At 35.6% G+C, this 22,057-nt stretch overlaps 2 protein-coding genes across 3 annotated transcripts in view; one reads left to right on the forward strand and one right to left on the reverse strand.

Moving 5' to 3' along the window:
* The window catches only part of ERO1B (endoplasmic reticulum oxidoreductase 1 beta), a 66,348-nt gene extending 53,760 nt beyond the window's left edge, over positions 1–12,588 (forward strand). For both annotated transcript variants that reach the window (XM_003824508.5, XM_034949449.3), the window contains 6 exons: positions 1,926–2,018; positions 2,149–2,395; positions 3,517–3,586; positions 6,648–6,734; positions 7,701–7,834; positions 10,082–12,588. In XM_003824508.5, the coding sequence (XP_003824556.3) occupies positions 1,926–2,018; positions 2,149–2,395; positions 3,517–3,586; positions 6,648–6,734; positions 7,701–7,834; positions 10,082–10,142 (692 nt within the window). In that variant the 3' untranslated portion in view covers positions 10,143–12,588. The remainder of the gene's footprint in view (positions 1–1,925; positions 2,019–2,148; positions 2,396–3,516; positions 3,587–6,647; positions 6,735–7,700; positions 7,835–10,081) is intronic.
* A 7,162-nt stretch (positions 12,589–19,750) lies between these two features.
* The window catches only part of GPR137B (G protein-coupled receptor 137B), a 66,309-nt gene continuing 64,002 nt past the window's right edge, over positions 19,751–22,057 (reverse strand). Inside the window, exon 7 of the mRNA XM_034949431.3 lies at positions 19,751–20,611. Within this exon, the coding sequence (XP_034805322.1) occupies positions 20,503–20,611 (109 nt within the window). The 3' untranslated portion in view covers positions 19,751–20,502. The remainder of the gene's footprint in view (positions 20,612–22,057) is intronic.

Genomic DNA, 22,057 nt, shown 5'->3' on the forward strand with positions numbered 1-22,057 from the left:
ACAGTAAATGCAACCCCTTTCTGAAAGTTCAAGTGCTGAAAATGCATTTTAATGAAATTAAATCGAAAAGAGGAAGAAGAGAACCATTTTCTAAATTGTGTAATTGAATTGCTCTATGTTGTTAGAAGTTGGTGGATTCTGCCTTGGTAAGTCAGCTTTTGCAGATGTCACTTCAGAGTGAGATTGAGAAGGCTTTTGCCTGGACCTCGGTAATTAAAGATACCATCCAGCCTGGCACAGACTGTGTGTAGGCCAGGAGAAGCTCTCCAGCAATTTCCTGCTAAGTGTGTTGTGTGTCTGGGTGCACTTAGTTGGTGCATATTTTATTATTAATTTGCTTAAAGTTGCCTGTTTTTCACAGTTTGTGGAAATACATTTCTATTCCTCTCCCCTCACTTATCCCCTACCTCACTGCAGTGGTAGGGGCTTTGTGGGCTTTGCAAATTATAACTGCCTCCCAGTTTTCCAGGTCCTGGTTTGTAGGCATATGGATTTTCATGAGTTTTGCTTTGCTTACTGTCCCTTCTCTTGTCTTTATCCATTTTATTGGACATAAGCACTGCTTAGAGAGAGAGGTTGGGAAGAAAATAAAGTTAACTTCAAATCTGATATTTTGTTACTTGATAATAGATCTGATGAAAAGTTTTAGTAGAAGAGAAGTTAGTACTTAATGTTGTATTAAATATATTCATATTGTTTGTATCCATTGTTATCGTAAACATTCAAAATTGTCATATACTTTTAGGGAGGAAGCTACAAAATAAAATTCAATTTCTTTTGGTCCCCATCCATGACAATTTGAAGATTCTAGCAAGAATTCCCAATTAGGGAACGAGATCTCAAAAGGATTATTTTTTCCAGTTAGAGGCCATGTGCTTCAGAATCATCTGTGATAGGACAGAAAGAGAGAGTGAATTGCTGAAAAATCTTAATAGACACAAAGAAAACCACATACTCTTACATTAAAAAAAAATTTCCCCCATCATATAAATGAGACTATTTTGCTTTCCACTATTAAAGCCCATTTTCCTGCGTGGGGAAAGTGTTAAAAACCTGTTGGATGAAGGAGGGAAAAGCTCATGGCCGTGTATCCAGTGACTTCTTAAAATTTTCTGCATTTTTCTTTATTTAAGAATTTACCATCTTAATCATTTTTAAGTTTACTGTTTAGTGGCATTAAATACATTCACAATGTGTATTACTCCTATTATGAGAGAAAATCTTTTAAAATGGGGGCAGGGGTTAGGATAGGATGACGGGCTATCTTGACCTCTTAAGTTCTCAGCAAAAAAGCCCCTGTGGCTTAAGAAGGCTACATCAAATAACGTTCTGTTATATTCCTGTACTCCACTGATATGATTCCACTGAAGTAGTAAATAGTCAACATGTTGTTCTTTTTTTAATTAGTTGAAATTCCTGTATTTCTGTTTTCCAAGTTTCAGCTCCTTACAAGTAGAACATATGGTTAAAAAATTAGACAATTCCAGGGCAGAAGGTTAATAAAACCCTTATTTCTCTGCTAGCAAATAACACATATAAGGAAGGGGGGAAAATCCAGCAGTGACTTTATAATTACATTTACTTCAGTAAGTTCTTAGCCTAAACCACAAGAAAACCTGTGCTGTTGCTGTCTGAGTAACATGGGAACTTGCCAACTTTATCCATAGTGTTTTGACCCCTAGTTGCTCAAACTTTTCTGCTTTTTTCAGCATTAAGTTCTCATCATATTCAGTTAACTCCATTCTGAAGCCAAAATCTTACTTTGCCTTCTAGTGAGAGAATCTTGATCTAATCAGTTTTATATTATTCCTTGATTTATTTTAATGTTCTTCAATCAAAAATAAGCCTACATACTGAACCTCCTTGAGTCAATATTTCTGATATCTAAATAGGTGTAATTTCTTTTTCAATATTTTTCTGAATAGGTTTGTGTCTGGAGAAAAGAGTCTTCTATAAGCTTATATCGGGACTTCATGCTAGCATCAATTTACATCTATGCGCAAATTATCTTTTGGAAGGTAATCATATTTTTAAGTCGAGATTTTGCCTTCTATTAGTGTAAAAATTATTGGAGAGAATACATATTCTTTAGAGCAGAAAAAAATCCTGTTTACTAAAACAATGTAATGTATTTCTCTTTCTCTTTAGAAACCTGGGGTAAGCCCAGCTGGGGACCTAATATTAAAGAATTCAAACGCCGCTTTGACCCTGTGGAAACCAAGGGAGAAGGTCCAAGAAGGCTCAAGAATCTTTACTTCTTATACTTGATTGAGCTTCGAGCTTTGTCAAAGGTGGCTCCATATTTTGAGCGCTCAATTGTCGATCTTTACACTGGAAATGCAGAAGAAGATGCTGACACAAAAACTCTTCTACTGAATATCTTTCAAGATACAAAGTAAGAATTGACTATCCGTGATTTGAAATTCTCCTCTCTGTATTCAAATGAGGTAGCACTTAAAGTACACAAAAGCTGACTCCTAAAAGTTAACCGAGGGGAGATGTAGAACAGAAAAGGAAAGTGATCAATAGAACAACAGAATTTAAAAATATTTCTGAAAATGTTGATGAAAACGCATTAATAAGGCTTTCTTTTGCAGAAATTTTCACACTTGAGAATAGTGCTTTAAAATATCACTAAATTTTATGTAGTATCATCAAAATTTAGTGCTACTTTAATGGTCTTTCTACCAATTTTGTATTCTTCTAGTCACTTTATTTACTTACTTATTTTTGAGACAGAGGCTTGCTCTGTTGCCCAGGCTGGAGTGCAATGGCACAATCTTGGCTCACTGCAGCCTCTGCCTCCCAGGTTCAAGCAATTCTTGTGCCTCAGCCTCCTAAGTAACTGAGATTACAGGTGTGTGCCATCACACCCAGCTAATTTTTGTATTTTTAGTAGAGATAGGCTTTCACCATGTTGGACAGGCTGGTCTCAAGCTCCTGGCCTCAAGTGATCCACCCTCCTCTGCCTCCCAAAGTGCTGGGATTAGAGGCATGGGCCATCGCGCCTGGCCTGTAGTCACTATATTTAAATTTAGATGATAATATACATGTGTTTGCATTGGGATGGATATGTAAGGAAACATTAGCCTTATCTTCTAGAATATAACCTTTTAAACAAAACGCTTGGTCAAGAAAACTTGAGTTAACTGGTTTTTAAAATAGCCTGGAAGAGAAAGATTAAAAAGTGTTTAAAGTAAATTATGTATTAAATTTTTAAAGAATATTAAGGGAATATTGCCTATTTTTTACATAGATTGTTTTCAGTTAATTTTTTAGATTACCTGTGTCATTTATTTAAAACATTACACTCTTACTAAATTTAACAGCCATCTGTGTCTTTTATGAAATAGTTTATGTGTGAACTGTTTGTCACTTTTCTACATTACCAAACCTTACATCGGAGTAAATAATGAATTTTAAATATTCATAAGGATAGAAAATTTTATCAGGTTTCTGATACAGAGTACGTGGATTTTTCATGTGTAACTTAATCCAATACTATCATTTTATCAGGTCCTTTCCCATGCACTTTGATGAGAAATCCATGTTTGCAGGTGACAAAAAAGGGGCCAAGTCACTAAAGGTAAAAAGTTCTCGATTGGGACACGGGGTTGGGAGCAGTTTGCTGGTTATGCTTTAATGCTGTGCATCCAAACTGTTTTCTTTCCCAGTTTTCCAGCTTCTTGTCAGAGTTGGTCTGATTGGATTTTAATACAAATGGTACAAAAAGCCTTTCCATATTTCTCGGTTCCATTGACCAACTGCTTAGTGAATCATTGGTCATTAATTAGTATGTCCTATAACACCTTTATAAATGTCTTTTTAAAAGATACTAGTTGAGGGAAAGTTTTCTTAGTTTAAAATCAGTGTATATTGTCGTTTTGATGCAGCTTTCAGAATACCATGAGCTTTTAGCCACTTTGAGGACAATAAATATTTTTCTAAAGTTTATTTTATGGAATGTTACGGTTTTTGAAACCTATATTATGTTTTTGTCCCTTTGGACTAACTTAAAAGGTTAAAACTACCTGTTAACATGTGACATCAGAAGGAGAATATGTTTTGGGAACATTACCAAACTTCATGTTAGGTGTTCTTTATTTTCATTTGCTTAAAGTACATTAAGAAACAAATTGTACCCTTAAAATGTTCATAAAAGTATTTGAAATTGGCAATTTTTTTTTTTTTTACTTTTAAATTTATTTTTTGAGATGGGGTCTCGCTATGTTGCCCAGGCTGGTCTCAAACTCCTGGCCCTGAGCTGTCTTCCCACCTCAGCCTCCCAAGTACCTAGGATTACAGGCACAAGCCACCACACCTGGCCACAAATAATCTTTGAGTACAACTTCATAGTCTTTTATATGTACTTCTGAAATCCGGGTAGTTTCAAAAACTGAAACATTTTCTTATGTTTAGTGCAAGGTAATTTTTTAGCAAAACCTGACCTAAACTGATGTAAGAATATAGCAGATATTCGTAGTTTTGTGGGGTTGTTTTCAAATTCTGCTTGGTATGAATTTTTAATATTTTGCTACAGAAACATTAACGGATTTGACTGCAGGGTGTTTCCTCACACTCTGGTGAGATGTTTCATAATATATAGTACATGTGTACTGTATTTCTAAAATTTAAAAACTTCTGAATTCTAAAACACATTTGACCCCAAGATGTTTTAGATGTGGATGTACTATAGGAACCAATAAATCAATACTGAGTGATTCTCCTTTGGCGAGACTTTCTTGGTATTTCTGAAATAAGTAATTTAGTCACAACTATATTTTACTGTTGGAAGGTTGTTTTATTTTACAGTTGTTTTAGAGGTATATTGCCATTTTGGTATTTTATATGTTAATTCATTTTTATAATGCTTCCTGTTTTCTAAGTATCGACACCTATGTTCTACTTTTAATCTTCAGAATGATCTTGTGTAATAGGGCAACTATAATTATGTATGTTTTTGTAGATGAGGAAAGTGAGACTAAGCAAAGCCTAAGGGTCTCACAGCAAGCTTTTAACTACACAATGCTGGGACTTTGTTTGCTGTTTGTCAAGAATGCATGAAGGAGAACCTATGTCCCTTTTCCATCTGCTGCAAAGAACTTACATTACATGAGAATATGACCAGCACAGGAGTTTTTGTGTTCTATTTATATTGTCTTTCTTTGCCAAGGTATTGATTCCTTTCAACCCTCTGGCAGCTGGTCAGGGCTTGTGGTAGCCAGAGTTTTCAGGCTACTTGCCTCCCGCTTCATGCAATAAAATATTTCCCTCAATGCAATAAAATGATTTTTATTTTCTGCAGTTGCCATGTGAAACAAATGAGGAAATTTTCTCTTAACCAATCTTATCTGCAGATAAAGTGAGACCAACCTTAAAGGCATATTGCACACAAATGCTTATAGGCAGAAGAATTTCCCCAGTGTAGGAAACTTCTTTTTTTTTTTTTTTTGAGACAGTTTCACTCTAGTTGCCCAGGCAGTGGTGCAGTGGTGCGATCTCGGCTCACTGCAACCTCCACCTCCCGGGTTCAAGCTATTCTTCTTCTTCAGCCTCCCAAGTAGCTGAGATTACAGGCATGCACCACCACACCTGGCAGATTTTGTATTTTTAGTAGACATGAGGTTTCACTATGTTGTTTAGGCTGGTCTCAAACTTATGACCTCAAGTGATCACACCTCGGTCTCCCAAAGTGCTGGGATTACAGGCGTGAGCCACCCTGCCTGACCAGTGTAGGAAACTATTACAGCAAAATAGAGGGATCCAGTAAGCATCTCCATAACAACTGCATTAGCAAATGTAGAGGACTGTGGGACCATATGTGTCACACAGGCCTGTTATCATTCATATTGATTGAGCAACCATGACAAACATAGTGTGGTACTAAGGAGTGATACAAAAATTGATCATTGTTCTAGGACTAGCTTTCTGATATAGGCTTACACAAAGCAAAGGATCAAAAATAAGTGAAACATAAACTAGACATATTTATTGTTGGTTGTATGTAGATAACAAATGGAAGCAGCAATTAAGTTCCTTAAAAGTAAAGACCATGTATTATTTACTTTTGTATCTCCCATAGTGCATATTTTGGTGCTTTGCATAAAGTAGCTCCTCAGTGGAAAGTTTATTGAATTAATATGCAGAATGAATTTTATTAATTTCCATTAATGTCAGTATTTTATGTACCATGTTATAGTATACAAGTATCAAGTATTTTTCTTTACTGTTGAAAAACACAACTCGGGTTGGGTATGGTGGCTTTCACCGTAATCCCAGCACTTTGGGAGGTCGAGGTGGGTGGATCATTTGAGGCCAGGAGTTCAAGACCAGCCTGGCCAACATGGCGAAACCCCGTCTCTACTAAAAATACAAAAATTAGCTGGGCATGGCGGCATGCGCCTATAATCTAAGCTACTTGGGAGGCTGAGGAGACAGGAGAATCCCTTGAACCTGGGAGGTGGAGGTTGCACTAAGCCGAGATTGCACCACTGCACTCCAGCCTGGGCGACAAAGCAAAACTCCTTCTCAAACAAACAAAAAACACAACTGATTTATTAATAAGCATCAAAACTTACTTATCGTTTAGCCAAATGCAGTTCAATTTTAAAAGTCTAATTAGACTGAAAATATTTTCTGCTTGCTAGGAGGAATTCCGATTACATTTCAAGAATATCTCCCGTATAATGGACTGTGTTGGATGTGACAAATGCAGATTATGGGGAAAATTACAGGTATATGTGTTGTCTTCTCTTTTGAAGCCATTACTAACCTTCATTTTTTCCACTGAGTGCAAGCTTTTTATTAAAATGTCCTCATTGTTCATTGAATTAGAATTTAGAAATAGGCAGATCCAAGGTGTTTTTTCTGTTGATGAAAAAATTAATATTAAAGTATATGTGTTACATGTATGTGAAAGGATGTGTCTCATATTATTCTTTAGTGATTTTAGTTTTATTGTGTCTGTGTTTCTATTGATACAATACCAGATTCATTTGTGAAGTTGGTGGTCATTACGAACCGAGTATATCCGTATTTTACGTATGTATATAGAAAGGTAAAATGTAGTTACATAAAAAGATTGAAATATGAAGTCTTGGTCATTGAATTTATTTAAATGAGCAAAAGAAGGTCACTTAGTCAAAATAGGAAAGCTCCGCAAGACAGGTCCATTACTCTGTGTAAGCCAGTGTCAAAAGGATTGTTGAATATTTTATCTCTTTCTAACAAAGATGGTAATTTATAGAAAATTAAGAGACAAAATTATTACAGTGGAGGCTATACTGAAATAAAATATGTCTTTTTCTATAGTGCTAATAATTGAGAAATTATTAAGTGTGGGTATCAATAATCTCTGAGTTTTGAATTGCTAAAAGCTGTAAAAAGTCCTTTATGGTTACAAATTGAACATTGTAATCCTAATATGGTATTTTCAAGGTTAAAAAAGTCATTTTAATAATTTGGAATAGTATGATATGTATTCAATAAGTGTTAAGACTATTCAGGTTTCCTTAACTGCTCAGATGTGTTTATTATATGCATAACCTGTGAGAAAGTAGAAACTGTAGTAATATTTTTGTGAAAAGCTCAGTTCATATGAATTTCCTAACTGGCATAACAGTGGCTATATATTCCTTTAAGCCTTTTTACTAGTTATTATTATTTAAAGTTAATTATGAGTTTATTGGTATTTTCTTTAGACTCAGGGTTTAGGAACCGCCCTGAAGATATTATTCTCTGAAAAAGAAATCCAAAAGCTTCCAGAGAATAGTCCATCTAAAGGCTTCCAACTCACCCGACAGGAAATAGTTGCTCTTTTAAATGCTTTTGGAAGGTAAGAACCATTATATGTTGAAGATTTTTGATTTCCCATTGGGTTTCAACAAACTGCAAAGATAATCTTCTTTGCTAAAAGTAGGGTTTGTTTTGTTGACAAAAAAAAATTTTATATTGTATCTGTACTAACTTAGAGAGGCCTTAATGCTGACAAGTCAGTTTCTCTACAGGTCATAGGAAAAACTAAGTTTCCAACTGCCAGTGTTTTTCAGTTTGCTGCCTTAATTTTGTAAGGGAGATATTCTTCTAATATTCTTTTTACTTGGCTATAACTTGTTCAACTACAATAGCAGGAGTAAGGAATGTGTGACTGAGAAGGTGATAAAAGAAAATTAAAACCTTCATCTGCTCCTTATTTTTCTTAAATTTTCATTACTATTTTTTTCTTTTCTCACCTTTTTCCTGCACTATGCTCTTTATCTCTGAAGCTCAGAGGTCATTTTTCTTTCACTCATTTCTACATGATTTACTTCTGTATACAGACATATAATTTGCTTGCTTGTTTATATCACCAGTGGTTTAAAAAATAATTTGAATTTGCCAGCAGAGATACATGTAATGGCAACTGAGGAATACAGAACAGAAGGAAAAGAATCACAGAAAATAATACTGTGCTTCCTTGGGGAAAAAGAAAAAAGTCAACTTGAGGAAGAATTTAAAAAAAAAAATAGGGGACTGAGTAATACAGATTATTTCTTGTTTTTCTTAACATGTGTTTTAAGTTAAAAAGAAGCAGTTAAGTTAAAAACAGATTTATTATATGTCCCCTGCTTTTTTTTTTTTTTTTTTTTTTTTAAGAGATGAGGGTCTCGCTCTGTCATCCAGGCTGGAATGCAGTGGCACGATCATGGCTCACTGCAGTATCCAAATCCTGGGGTCAGGCGTTCCTTCCGCTTGAGCTTCCCAAGTAGCTGGGACTACAGACACATGCTATTTTGCCTGGCTAATTAAAAAAATTTTTTTGTAGAGATGGGGGTCTCACTTTGTTGTTCAGTCTGGTCTCAAACACCTGGCTTCAAGTGATTCTCCTGTCTTGGCCTCCCAAAGTGCTGGGATTACAGGCATGAGCCACTGTACCTGGCCATTTCCCATCTTAATAACAAGGATTTCACCTGTTGCTTCCCTGTATTTAAAGATGACTATGTAGGTTGAGATTTCAGACACAGGATAGATATAGACTATCCATTAATTGGTATTTCATAAAAAATTCACTCCATCCACTTATGAGGCCTGTAGAAAGATAACACAGGAGATACTGAATGAAATTTAAATAAATTGAAATGAAAAATATTGTAAATAACTTAAGCATCTCTTAAGTCCAAATTAAATTGAGAAAGATGAAAACAATTGAGAATTTCAAAACAATTGAAAATTTCCTTCGATCTCATAAAAAATATTCACAAATGCAGCCTTTCTTGTTTTAGTTCTATATCTAGAGCTTATTACCTTTTATTGTTCCCTAGACTAATGGACTCAGAATCAGGGGTCCTAAAGTTCTGGAATCCTGGCCTGCCCTTTAGTAGTGGTATGAACTCAGGCAAATCACTGCTTTCCTAGTTTGTTTCCTGATCATGAGATCATATATGTGATGGGCTTAGAACATTGCCTGTCCTCCTAAGTGATTAAGGAATAATTTTTCTTCTATCAAATAGTTAAAGATTTTTCTTCTATCACCCCCGAATTGTACATAGGGATACTTGAGCTTTTAGAATTACTTTTTTATATTTCCCATCCCAGAGTTTTACTTTTTGGCCTGGGCTGAGAAGCACTTCATTTAGTCAGTCAGTAATCATTTACTGAATACTATAAGCATCAATGGGTATGGGGCACAGGAGAGAGACTCAGCAGGAGATGAAATAGAGTCTTTACCCTTAGGGAGCTAACAACATAAGACAAATTATTGTGTTTGGGGAACATTGAGTAAAGAGCAATCATTTGAAGAGGAATGTGCAAAATAAATTTATTAGACCAATTGTAAATGATTTGAGATTCTTTATTAAGAATTATTCATATCACTGTTCCCATTATTAATCTAATGTCTGTAGATAGTATGAAGTAACAGGCTTCCTTTGCCCCTTCTAAACCAGTCTTAATGAGAATACTAATTTAAACATGGAAGCTTCAGTGTTTGATGGTTTTTATTTTAGGTTTTGCTTTCAAATTATAGCTTATGTAACAATATCAATAATTTGAAATAGTATGCATCACGTTAGCCTTACTAATATGCTTTTTCTTTCTTCCATAGGCTTTCTACAAGTATAAGAGACTTACAGAATTTTAAAGTCTTATTACAACACAGTAGGTAATAAAGGCTTTTATGTGTCTAACTAGAGACATAAAGTGACTGTGGAAAGCCTTTTAATTATGGACATTCATCAGAAAGAGACTAATCTGACTTCAAGAATTCTGAACTATTAAATAGAAAATTTAAATGCTCACTTGAATATTTATGATTCTTAATAGATTATTATCAACTAGAGATATTTATAAATGAAGTATATACTTTTAAAACATGTAAGTTATACTAATTTTGTGTTTAATTTCATATGTTTTCATGTGCTGAAAATTCTATTTTTTTTAGAATTGGTTTTGTTTTTATTCTATTATCCTTTATTTCCAGTTGTCAAACTTTAAATGGCTATGTCTGCATTCTAATAACACTGTTCAGTCTGTTATGGAAAAGGAGAACTAGGGAACAAATGTTGCTTAGGGCTGGTGTCAGTGAGAAAAATTTATCAATGCTTTTTAATGTGTTTTTACCCTTGCCTCACTCTGTGTGTGTCACTTTCTATAATATAAAGAAATATTATAATATTTCTAGAATCTGGAAGTGTCACCATGATGAATGGCCCTTTCAATGCATAGTTACAGAAATTCCTGAAGATTCCCCAGGACTTCAATTTCATTGGTTTTTATTTGCAGTTTTTAGTTGCTGTAATTGTTGCTGTTTCCAGTCTAAAGGACCTCCTTTGGTAAAGGTGAACAAGACCTCTCCCCTATGCTACCCAGCCAGATTTCGTGTGTGTAATGGGCTGGCCCAAGAGTGTTCTTTTACTTAGAACTCCTTTTGATTTTGCTTTTCTCTGCCCCTAGAAATTTTAGGGACAAAGACATTTTGGAAATTGTCAGTTACTTTTAGAAAGAAAACACTGCAGAAATATTTAACAGATTACTTCTTGATAAAATTTAAATGGGATTATATGAATTTATAATGCCAATTGAAAATATTATATACACAAAATTTGCTATTTTCACTTAAAGTAAGCATTTTTAAAGGATTTATTTTAGAATACAATCTATGCAATCCTCGAACTCAGTGTGCTTTTCCCTGACAGGATATATAAAAAGGTAGATTAGGTCAACCCTCCTTTAAGCTTCCTCTCCCCTCACCTTTTCTTTTCACTGTATATAAACGGTACTTTCTGTGATTCATACCAACAGAGGACTTTCTGTGATTCATACCAACAGTCCTAAACTGTCATTTTCTAAATCTGGGATTTAAAATCTTTAAACAATATTTAAAATCTTGATTTTTTTTTAAATGTCAGCAGATACAATTTGGAAGATTGCATCTGTGTAGAAGTAATGCAGGTACAAGATCTAGAGTTTTTCCTTAGACTCTTTAGTCTTTTCTGAATTAAAGAATAAGTGCTCTTAAATCCATATTTTATCCTGTCAAAGTCTGAAATGTGTTCATTGATGATTTGGTGACATCTAAAAAATTGTATTTAGTTGGCTTGGCTCACCCCTCTTAAAAATACTTAGCCATCTCTTGGTGGGATGTGGTGGGGGTATTAAGGTCTCAGCGTTATTTATTTTCTCACCTAATTTCAAACCTTTATAAACTTGGGGTTTTGTTGTTGATGGTGGTAGTATTTTTTGTTAAGTTGTTTAAAAGGCTGACTTGATTGGAGCCTCCTCTACTTTTTCTTGAGGGTTGCAAGTATTGTATGGTGGGGGAGGGGGGCCTTAAGGCAAACTGTCTAAAAAGTGACTATCCAATTAATTTAACTAGTAAATTAGTAAGAATTATTCTTAGCATTCATTCAGTTTAAGATGTGAAAAATTTGCACTTTGTTTATCACTCTAAATGTAAAGAACTTTTTGATAGTGTTATTTCACCACTCCCTCAGTTAAAGGCTATTTTTTAAACTGTTTACTAGAGAAAATCCTCGCTCATGTCCATTTATTGTTTTTTTCTGTACTGTGATTTGTTTCAAGCTTAGGAAAACTAGTATATTAGAGTATGTTCTAGGAAATTAAAAGATCTGGTTAGAGTAAAAATTTCTTTTTAAGGTTCTTAACTAATTTTTTCACAACTAAGAAAATAAATGAAGTATTCTTAGGCTGAAATTCATCTTATTTTATCATAAATTAGATTGTAGGGGCAGCCTACATTTTTGTGTATGTGTTTTTATTTCTTAAATGATTGTGTGAGCCTGGTGACATTTTATGGTTCTTGTGATCTAAACTGTTTTTCCAATTCACATCTTTTGTTGTGAAGTGATATTATACTAGAGTACTGTTTGCATTGTAAAAATGCTTTGCTGGTGCTCTGGCATTTTGTCTTTATCTCATCACCTAATTTAAAAACCCAGCACTTGATAATATAACTGACAGAAATGATTGTACCCACTGATGAAGTAATGAAAAGGAAAATGTTCCTTCCTTCAATGGCATAAGTTTATTTTTTACTTAAGTGGCATCTATGTAAGTTAGACAAACTATATATTAAAATTGGTAAACTTTGAATGTTTCTCCTGTTTTGATTCTTAGATTATGAGGAGGATCAGACAGAATAAGACTCCACACTTTTGAAATTTGATAAGTCAAAACGTTTTATTTTGACATTTTTAACATTGTGAATTATTCGATATTTGTAATCTCTATATGTATATGAAACTCTGCCATGTTTTTCAACTTTGCCTATGTGCCACTGTATATAAGAAAGGACAGCTATTTTGATCTTCATCAGCATTGCCTTCAGCTGAAAATTTGGGAACAGTTCACAGTAAACCTCTCAGTAGTTTGCAAACTGAGCTACCTGCAGAAACCATAGCTACTCACCAAAATACACAGATTAGGTGCATGGTATCGTGGAAATTATTTGGTAAAAAAACACACACACAAATCTATGTGTACTGTATTTTAAGGAATATCTACAGGTGCAGCTTTGATTTTGAACAGAATTCCAAATAATTTACTGTTGTACCCACCAGAATCTAGAAAATGTGAATTAAAGTACATGTTTCTGCAATCTTTTCTGTCTTGTTTTTCCCCGCTATTTTAAGTGTTTCTTTTTATGGCATGAGAATTTGATTGTAACCTGTGGAGAAGGGAGAAAATGTATTTATAAGTAGTCTGAGGTTGTTTCTTATCATAATGGCAAGCATTGGCTGGCACTGTATTAAGGGCTTTTACATGCATAGTTTGGCTTTAAATGAATACACTGTTAATCTTCACAATAGCACTAGTAGGTAGGTACAATTACTTCTCTGTTTTATAAGTAAGAAGACTGAGGATAAAAAAGGCTAAGTAACCTGTCCATAGTCACAAATTCTAGGTTGTGGAGCAAGAATTTGAGACGAGAAAGACTGATTCTAGAACCTTTGTGACATTTTGTAAGTTGGCCTATTTCCATTCAGCTACAAAGTGGGAACAATTAAAAGCATTGTTTGATTTGTATTGAATCATAAAGCTTATAAAATATGCTTTATCTTATTTAATTTTTTGAATAGGTAATACATTCACATGGTTAAAAGAAACAAACAATATAAAAAGTTATTCAGTGAATGTGTTCCTGTGTCCTTGGCCCAGCTTCCTCCACTGCACACTCATCTCCCACCATGAATAGCCTGTGCTCTTGGTTTCTTAGGTTTCCATTCACACTGTTGTAGACAGGTACAAACATATACAAATGGAAAGTCTTATTTTTTCTCTCATTTTTACTCAAAAATTGACATCATATACATACGATTTCATTTTTTTCACCTAGTATTTCTTGGCAGTCTTCACATATGACTAGATAGTTTTCTCATTTTTTGAAGTAGATACTTGGTATTCTGTTATGTGAATGTGCCAGTGTTGAATTAACCCGTCCTCTATTAATGGGCAGCTGGGTTGTTTCCAGACCTTGTACATATGTCATTTCACATTTATATAAATATTGTACCTGTAGAATAAATTCCCAAAGATAAGAATTTTGGGGGCAAAGACTGTGTGCATTTATAATTTTGAAAGATATTGGCATATTGTCCTTCATAGGGGTAGTCATCAATTCACATACCATCTAAAATTTATGATAGTACTTGCTAACCTGCAACATTACCAATGTAGATGTTATTAAAATGTTGGATTCTGGCCATTCTGGTAGATGAAAATTTATATCAATGTGTACATTCTTTTATTTTCCTTAAAAAAGAGACGGGGTCCCACGTTATCACCCAGGCTGGAGTGCAGTGGTATGATCATAGTTCACCGTAGCCTCAAACTGGTGGGCTCAAGTGATCCTCCAGCCTTAACCTCCCGAATAGCCTGGCTTATAGGTGCACACCACACACCTGACTGCTCAGTATGTAAATTTTTATTATGCCTAAGGTTGACCACCTTTTAATATGTTTAGGAGCCATTTGTATTTCCTTTTGTTTCCCATATTGTTTTGTTCCTATCCATCTTTCTACTATATCGTTGATATGTTGTTTGTTAGGGATATGAACCCTTTGACAGTAATGAGTTGCAAATATTTTCTTTCCAATTTGTCATCTGTCTTTTGCTTATGATGGCTTTGTCATGAGTTTTAAAAAAATTTTATGTAGTCTGAATTACCAGTTTTTTTAGTGGTTTCTGGATTTTGAGTCATAATTAGAATGTTTTTCTCAATCCAGAGCAATAGAGTAATTCACCTAAATTCTACATCTAAATTTTGAACCTCTGAAGCATATTCTGGCATAAGATGTAAGTTATGGATCTAACCTAATTTTTTCCGCAGGTGATTAACCCAGTTGTTCCAATATTATTTATTGAACTGTTTGTTTTCTCCTGACGAGTTTGAGAGGCTACATTGATCTTATCTTAGAATCCGTCATATGTATTTAGCTGAGTATCTGCTTCTGTTTCTCTGTATCTGTTTCTATTTCATTGCTCTATTTAGTCATGCACTAGTACCACATTGTTTTAATTACCCAGGCTTTAGTTTTAATCTAGTGCATTGGTCCTCCCTCATTCCTCCCCCGCCCACCTTTTTTTTTTTTAACAGTTTTTCTAACTGTTCTTATTTTTCCATATGAGCTTTAAAAAATTCTTAACATATAGAGCATACTAAAACTGTCCAACTCAAGTTCTCTCCCAAGGGTTGCACTTTTAACCACTTATTTTGTCACTGTTCTTTTGATACTTTACCTGATAAAGATACACTTTTTACTACTTTTAAATTATTACAGTGTTCTATTTGGCAGTGCCCAAACAGGTGACGGCAGATAGAGGCAGGATGCAATGCCTGTGTGGAAAGAATGTCATCTCAGTGCTTCTATTTTAAGATAGTCTCTAGGATTGATTTAAGGACTGTTCTCATGTAAAATCCCTATTTCCTTTTTTATTCCATTACGAATTATTTGCCCAAAAGTTGGATATCTGTCAAAGATTCATAAGACAAGAGGGAGAGACCCTTAAATAAGTACTAAACTTGTAAAATCAATATGTGGATAAAAGTGCAAGTACAAGGAGTTACTTTGGGAAAAAAAAAAAAAAGACATCTACCAAAAAACAGGATTTGACTATTCATTCACTGTTATAGGAGCTGGGACTATAGCAGTGAACAAAACAGACAAACATTCCTGCCATCATATAACTTAGGACATTATAACCTATCTAGATTGTAGTGAGAATGCACCAAAAGAAAAAATACATCAACCAAAGGGGAATGGCCAACTAGACACCTATCTAGTGCAGAAGGTGTCCTCAACATGAATGAATCTTAGTGTTGTCTTGACAACGCCATCAGATTGTCATAGATTGATGCTATTAATCAATTAAAGTCATTCCCCTAACACTGGTCAGAGCGGAGTTAACATTCCAAGCAACATTCTGGTATCATTTAACTTCTGCTATGGCTTTCCTTCATAGAATATACCTCCAAATGGGTGTGTGTTCTTTTCCCTTTAATGAGCTTAAACCTGCAAACCTGGAGCCCAGACTCTTGGCTAGTGAATTCACCAAGGAGATAGCACTCAAAGGATACTAAGTTACACATATTTAATGGCCCTGGTAAAGCACTATTTGTTTAGGATAAATGCATGCTAATCCATTAATGCAGTTAATCCATTCAAGGAGCACTGTAACGTGGGCCTGCCAAGAGACTGGAGGGACTGTTGTAGGTTAGCGCGATTCATGGGGAAAAGGTCATAGTAACAGGAATCAATAGAAAAAGGGGGCAATTTTGGGAATCTTACAGGCATCTGATCTCCACTTAAGTTCAGGGGCAGAAAATCTGTTCTGGACATAGAAAGTCTAATATTTTGAGTGGTAGGACATTCAAGCTCCAAAAGGGCAGACCAGGTTTGGAGCTAGAGAATTAGTATGAGCAAGATGTTAATCAGTTTGAGAAAACAGAAGACAGGGTCCAGCCATAGCTCAAGGACTAGAGGTAGAGAATCCAGACTTGGAGGAACCAGGTAGATGTCATTAGGAGTTGCTGAGTCACTGGATTTAGATCTTACGACCCTGAACCCATAATTAATGACCTGGGCAGCCAATCTCAGAACTCCACACGGAATGAATGTAGTATCAGTGCCCTGGCCCATAGGAACCGGGCAACAGGTATAGGGACTCTGACACAGATCTAGGTTATGGGCACAGGGACATCCTCGGAAGACTTCAATGTATTTTGACCCTTGGTGCAAGAGTTCTTCATGTATCCTTGCTAAGGGCCTAGAGTAACGTTAATAAGTGAGTGTTCCTGAGTATAGACTAGGATCCACAGAAACGTGACAAGTGCCTAGTCCAGCGTCTCACATATAATAGGTACTGAATAGACATTGAATCCCACTCTCTTATCCTCACTGTTCCTTGTTAAATGTTTCCTCACTTTAATCCGTTTATTAATTGAATCTTTTTGATGAGACGAATTCCACAATTTTAGCCTGATCCTTTTCAGCAGCTCCTCCATCTGGACCCATGTCTTAAGTAGCATGATATACAGTTAGAAATGTCCTTTAATACAATTCTCACATAAGATGAAAACTGGGAATGCATATTAGATGTGTCTCTGATCAGATCTATGCTAGTCTCTTCTTCATCATGCAACCATCTAAAGTGAAAGAATGGTATTTTTTAGATAAAGGTTGTCTAGTTGGAAATCTCGATAAAAGTTTCAAATATTTAGACCCATTTAGTTCTAATATAAGTTTACCTTTACTGTTAAAAGATAAAAGCAAGTAATATTCACTATGTAAATATGAGAACCTTTTTCTCACAGTGCTTGTCAAGTTCTAGGGTTTACTAATATGTATTCCTTTCTTCTTAATAAGGTTTAAGTGTTCAACTAGGTGTTGGCCCAGCACTAAGGTCAACAAAGAGCAGTTGACTTGGATTTTGGTGAAAGAGGAAATTTGAGGAGGCATTAGTGAGTGTGCCTTATCTGAGTAGCTAAATTTAACCAGCAAAGCTTTTAATTTGCCTGATACATTCAAGAGAGAATTGGTATAAATATGATTGATGTGTATATTGTAATAGTCAAACCTTCTTACAGTCACAACTCTGTAACATACTCTAGATGTTTTAATCAGCAGCTCAACTGAGTTCATTGTAAAAAGGATAAAGAACCAATGAAAAATATCTATACAATATTCTTAGACAATTAGCTGCAGAGGTAGACACCTATTCCAATAGTCAGAGAAACTATTTCCAACAGTTACCCAGAAACGTTCACATGAAGCTTTTCAGTGTTGCATCAGACTTAGCTAAATGGTGGCACAAAATTTTCAGTGATTCCCTCTTCCCCATATACTTCAACTTTCTAATAATCATCAGGGCTTTAATTTCATCGTGTTGCTTTAAAACAAGAGGACATTTGGGTATTTTGCAACCAGTAATCACCATTCCTTTTCCTCTTAGCATTTAATATTCCACATAAGTAGTTTTTTTGTTTGTTTTGTTTTGTTTTTTTTGAGACCGAGTCTCACTCTGTTGCCCAGGCTGGAGTGCAGTGGCACAATGTCCGCTCACTGCACGCTCCGCCTCCTGGGTTCACACCATTCTTCTGCCTCAGCCTCCCAAGTAGCTGGGACTACAGGCACCCGCCACCACGCCCGGCTAATTTTTTGTATTTTTAGTATAGACAGGCTTTCACCGTGTTAGCCAGGATGGTCTAGATCTCCTGACCTCATGATCCTCCTGCCTCGGCCTCCCAAAGTGCTGGCATACAGGCGTGAGCCACCGCGCCCAGCCAGAAGTAGTTTTGTTAGTGTACCTAGTAGAACAAGTAAATTAGAAAGCCAAAGGGAATTTTAATTTTCCTTACTTACTAAGAAGGAAGGAGAGTTTGATGTAATCATAGTTTTTTTGTATTCCGTGTTTACAACACTTCTAGAAATTTTAGCATTATATTTTTAAAAGGGGAATGAGAAAAATAGGCACTTAGTACATTTTTATACTATCTAACAAAAATAATAGTTCAAATAAATCCCAGTAGCTTCATCATAAAAGTAGACTGACTTCTCTCACTTAATGCTGGGTATTCCAATTTTTCTGCCAGTAACAACAGAACTGTGTTTACACATTACAGGATGAGTATGATATTAGTGATCGTCTTATCACTATTTTAAAAAATATATCTTCCCTTCGCTGACCTAACACTGAAGGACTGCAGGACTTTCTGAAGATGTAACTTAAAGGAGTTTAAAACATGCTGAGTCTGCCTTTAAATTAACTATTAGTAATACAGTGTGACCACAATAATCTGTTAAAGCTATTTAGAATAATAGCTTATAATGTGTTAGGGCAACTTGAATAACAGTGTAGGGTTCACTTCAGTGTAGACTTTTCCCTGATAACTACTTTAAATGCTATGTTACCCCAATTTTTTCATGTACTAGAAGACAAGAATGTTGTTATGTAGGATTATGCAGAGTGAAGGTGTTCTATACAAATGAAAAGCCCAATGATGATCAATTTGAAACTTGAGATCCCAATTTTAAATACTACCAAAACAGTAGTAGACTTCATCTGTGAAATCAATGCCCAGAGATCAGTTATTCCTGAAGATCAAAATGAGAAGAGTCATTTGAAATGGGTTGCATCATGTAGTAGGACTTGTTAATATAAGTTCCTCTTCATTGGACCTTCCCTCTGTCCCCAGATGAGCATTCCTAGGCAGAGAAGGAACGTGCCTTGTTTCTGGTAACAGTACTTCCTCTAGAACCTTATCTCTGTTTTATAGAAAAGCAGAGCATTTAGCCTCCCAATAGGCAGTTTTATGGCTCCAGGATATATATAGTGGAGTTTTTAGAATGGCACTTCCGGTCTGGGAGGCAGTATTTCATAACCTGTTTTTTACTTAAATGAAAGATGACTTACAAAGAATTGTCTGGAACATGGCTGACAGGCATCATGCTACAGCATATTGCAGTGCTATTGCCATTTTTAAATGTGCAGCTTCCAATAGGCTCTTTACAGAGCTATTTAGAAGTAAGGGCATTATTTTAAATATAGTTGGAGATGATTACAGAAAAAACTATTAGGATTCCACAGTCTTAGCTCAACGGCTTGGGGTATTTGTTATTAATGCCCTTTATGGACCCTCTTATTTTCTCCTTGAATGTAATGAACATTCAGTGAGTTCGGAAAGGGGTGTACTCTTGATGTGGCCCTGAGGTAATGCATATTAGATTTCATTAGGCTGAAAAAAAACTATGCAGAATCTGTGAACATAGCAGAGGAGGTTTAATAGGATAAGTCAGCTACATTTTTAATGTTATCAACTTATCATTAATGTGTATACATTAGCGCCCTACTGAAAGGAAGTACCAGTCTTTGGGCAAAACTTAAGAGATTCCTTGAGGAACCTACGGCCTGAACCTTAAAAAAAAAATCTCTAAAGCCCTTACAGTCTGCTGCTTTACCATTTCATTTTAATTATCAACACTGGAGTTGCAATTGGCTAAGTTGTCAACTGTATTTTAGGAGTCTACCAATGTGGCACTCAGAATCGGAGTGACCATCAGTGACCTAAAGAGGTAAGATTTGTGGAATACTTTAGTCCAAAAGCTTTAAAAAACTATTAGACCATATATTCTATATTTTTAAAGTGAATTATGCATAAAAGTCTGTGCAAACTACAACATAATTGCAGTAACATTCTCAAGAAAAAAAAAACCCTAGTATACTTTAGCATTATTATTTAAGTTATACAAAATACATCTTTATAAAAGTACAGATTTTCTTTAAAAAGTTTAAATTATACCCACTGAAATAGCAAGGCTCCCTCTTTAGTACTAAAATAAGGGTTTATCAGTCTACATTATTGCTTAGTCCTATGGGGCCATTGGAAACCTGTAACAAATAAAAATCAAGTTCTATTTCTTAAGGAAAAGTGCCCTAAAAATTCAGCTGTCACTACGCTTTTCTGAAGCTTTTCATCTGAGGAATCGTCCATAAAACTGTTAACTGATGCTACCCAAGGCTTGGTTTGTCAGGATCCAAAGTTGAGTCTTGCAAAGTTCCTGCTTGTGCCAGGAAGCTGTTAGTTTGCTGTCCCCAATCATAGTAATCTGGAGCAAAACTTAAAAAGAAAAAAATATTTCAGTGACTTGAAACATTATATAGTATGTATGACATAGTCTAGTTTAGGTAGACAGAGCTGAGATTTTTGTGTAAACTATAGATAACTCTAAAGTTCTTTTAAATGGCTCTTAAAGTCCATTTTCCCACAAAACCATGCTACACACAGGGCTGAAATGCCCACAGACAACTCTACTGACCTCTTTAGAGCACAGAGTATACAGCATGACTAGAGAACCCAGCCAGTCACTATGCATAGGAAATGTTTTCAGCAACAAACTGCATCTGAATCCTAACATGGAGTACAGCTCACAACCTGTGGTGGTGTCTTTGGACAAATAACTTCTATGCCTCAATTTCCTCATCTTAGAATGGGAGTAATATTAGTAACTACGTCGTGGGCCTATTGTGGGGACTGAGTTAACATCTGTAAAGTGCTTAGAACAGTATCTAATATATAGTTAATTCTCAATACACGTAAGTCATTTTCATTATAATTATGTTCCTCTATGTAGTAGAAAGGGGGTCTTCTCTTCACAATATAGGTAGTGAGGACTCCCTCAGCTCTAAGTCATTTCTGGCAGGTGAGAGGGTAGGACAGCTCTAGCAGAATATGGGTTTAAAGGGGAAAAAAAACTAATAGATGCAGTGGGGTAACTGGAAAAGAACAGTTTTAGGGAAGAGGTGGAGCTCAAAATCTGAGTGACCCAAAGGACAGCTTTTGACTTCAAGAAGTCCTTCTTGTTTGTTGGCTTGCTTCCAGCTTACATTCTTTACATCTGCTGGCTCAGCGGATTGGGCAGCTTTCTTCTTTTTTCTCAGCGACAGACAATCTTTTATCCTATCTATCTGACCAGGATTTCTCTGCTCCCCGATCACTGAGAAAGCATGTATTCTCCCAGCTTTTCTTCAGTACTTCTGTCCCTAAAACAAGGACTCTTTTCAGAGCTCTCTTAAAGTTTTCTAAAGACTTTCACTGTTACTAACAAGGAGTAAAAAGGCAAGCATATATTTTTTATCATTTCATCCCAGAGGGAAAAAAGTTGTAAAGTTGTTAATGCTAAGTCTTTAATCTTATAAAAGATTACATAAGATAACCTTTCACTTCTAAGAAGCTCCCCTTTCCCAGGAACAGGATGGGGGTCCTGAGAGGACAAGCAGAGAGAAGACAGGCTTGGCAGGCACTATGTCAGCCCTTTTGGCTCCTCTCACCCCTGCTGGCCTTGCTGGCCTCACCGTCTCAGAGCCACAGGCTGAAAGGGGAAACATGATAGTCATCGGGTAGTGGAGTATGGCTAAGCACAGCAGGCTGAAGAAAAGGGAAGGGAATCCCAATAGCTACTACCCTTCCTGTTTGCAGACCATGCCCATGCTGAGGTAAGCAAAACTTGGAATCCTGGGGTGGATCTCTGCTATGGTTGCAATTTCAGGTGCTTCCCTCCTTTTA

The sequence above is a fragment of the Pan paniscus genome, chromosome 1 (assembly GCF_029289425.2).
Source record: "Pan paniscus chromosome 1, NHGRI_mPanPan1-v2.0_pri, whole genome shotgun sequence".
Taxonomy (NCBI): Eukaryota; Metazoa; Chordata; class Mammalia; order Primates; family Hominidae; genus Pan; species Pan paniscus.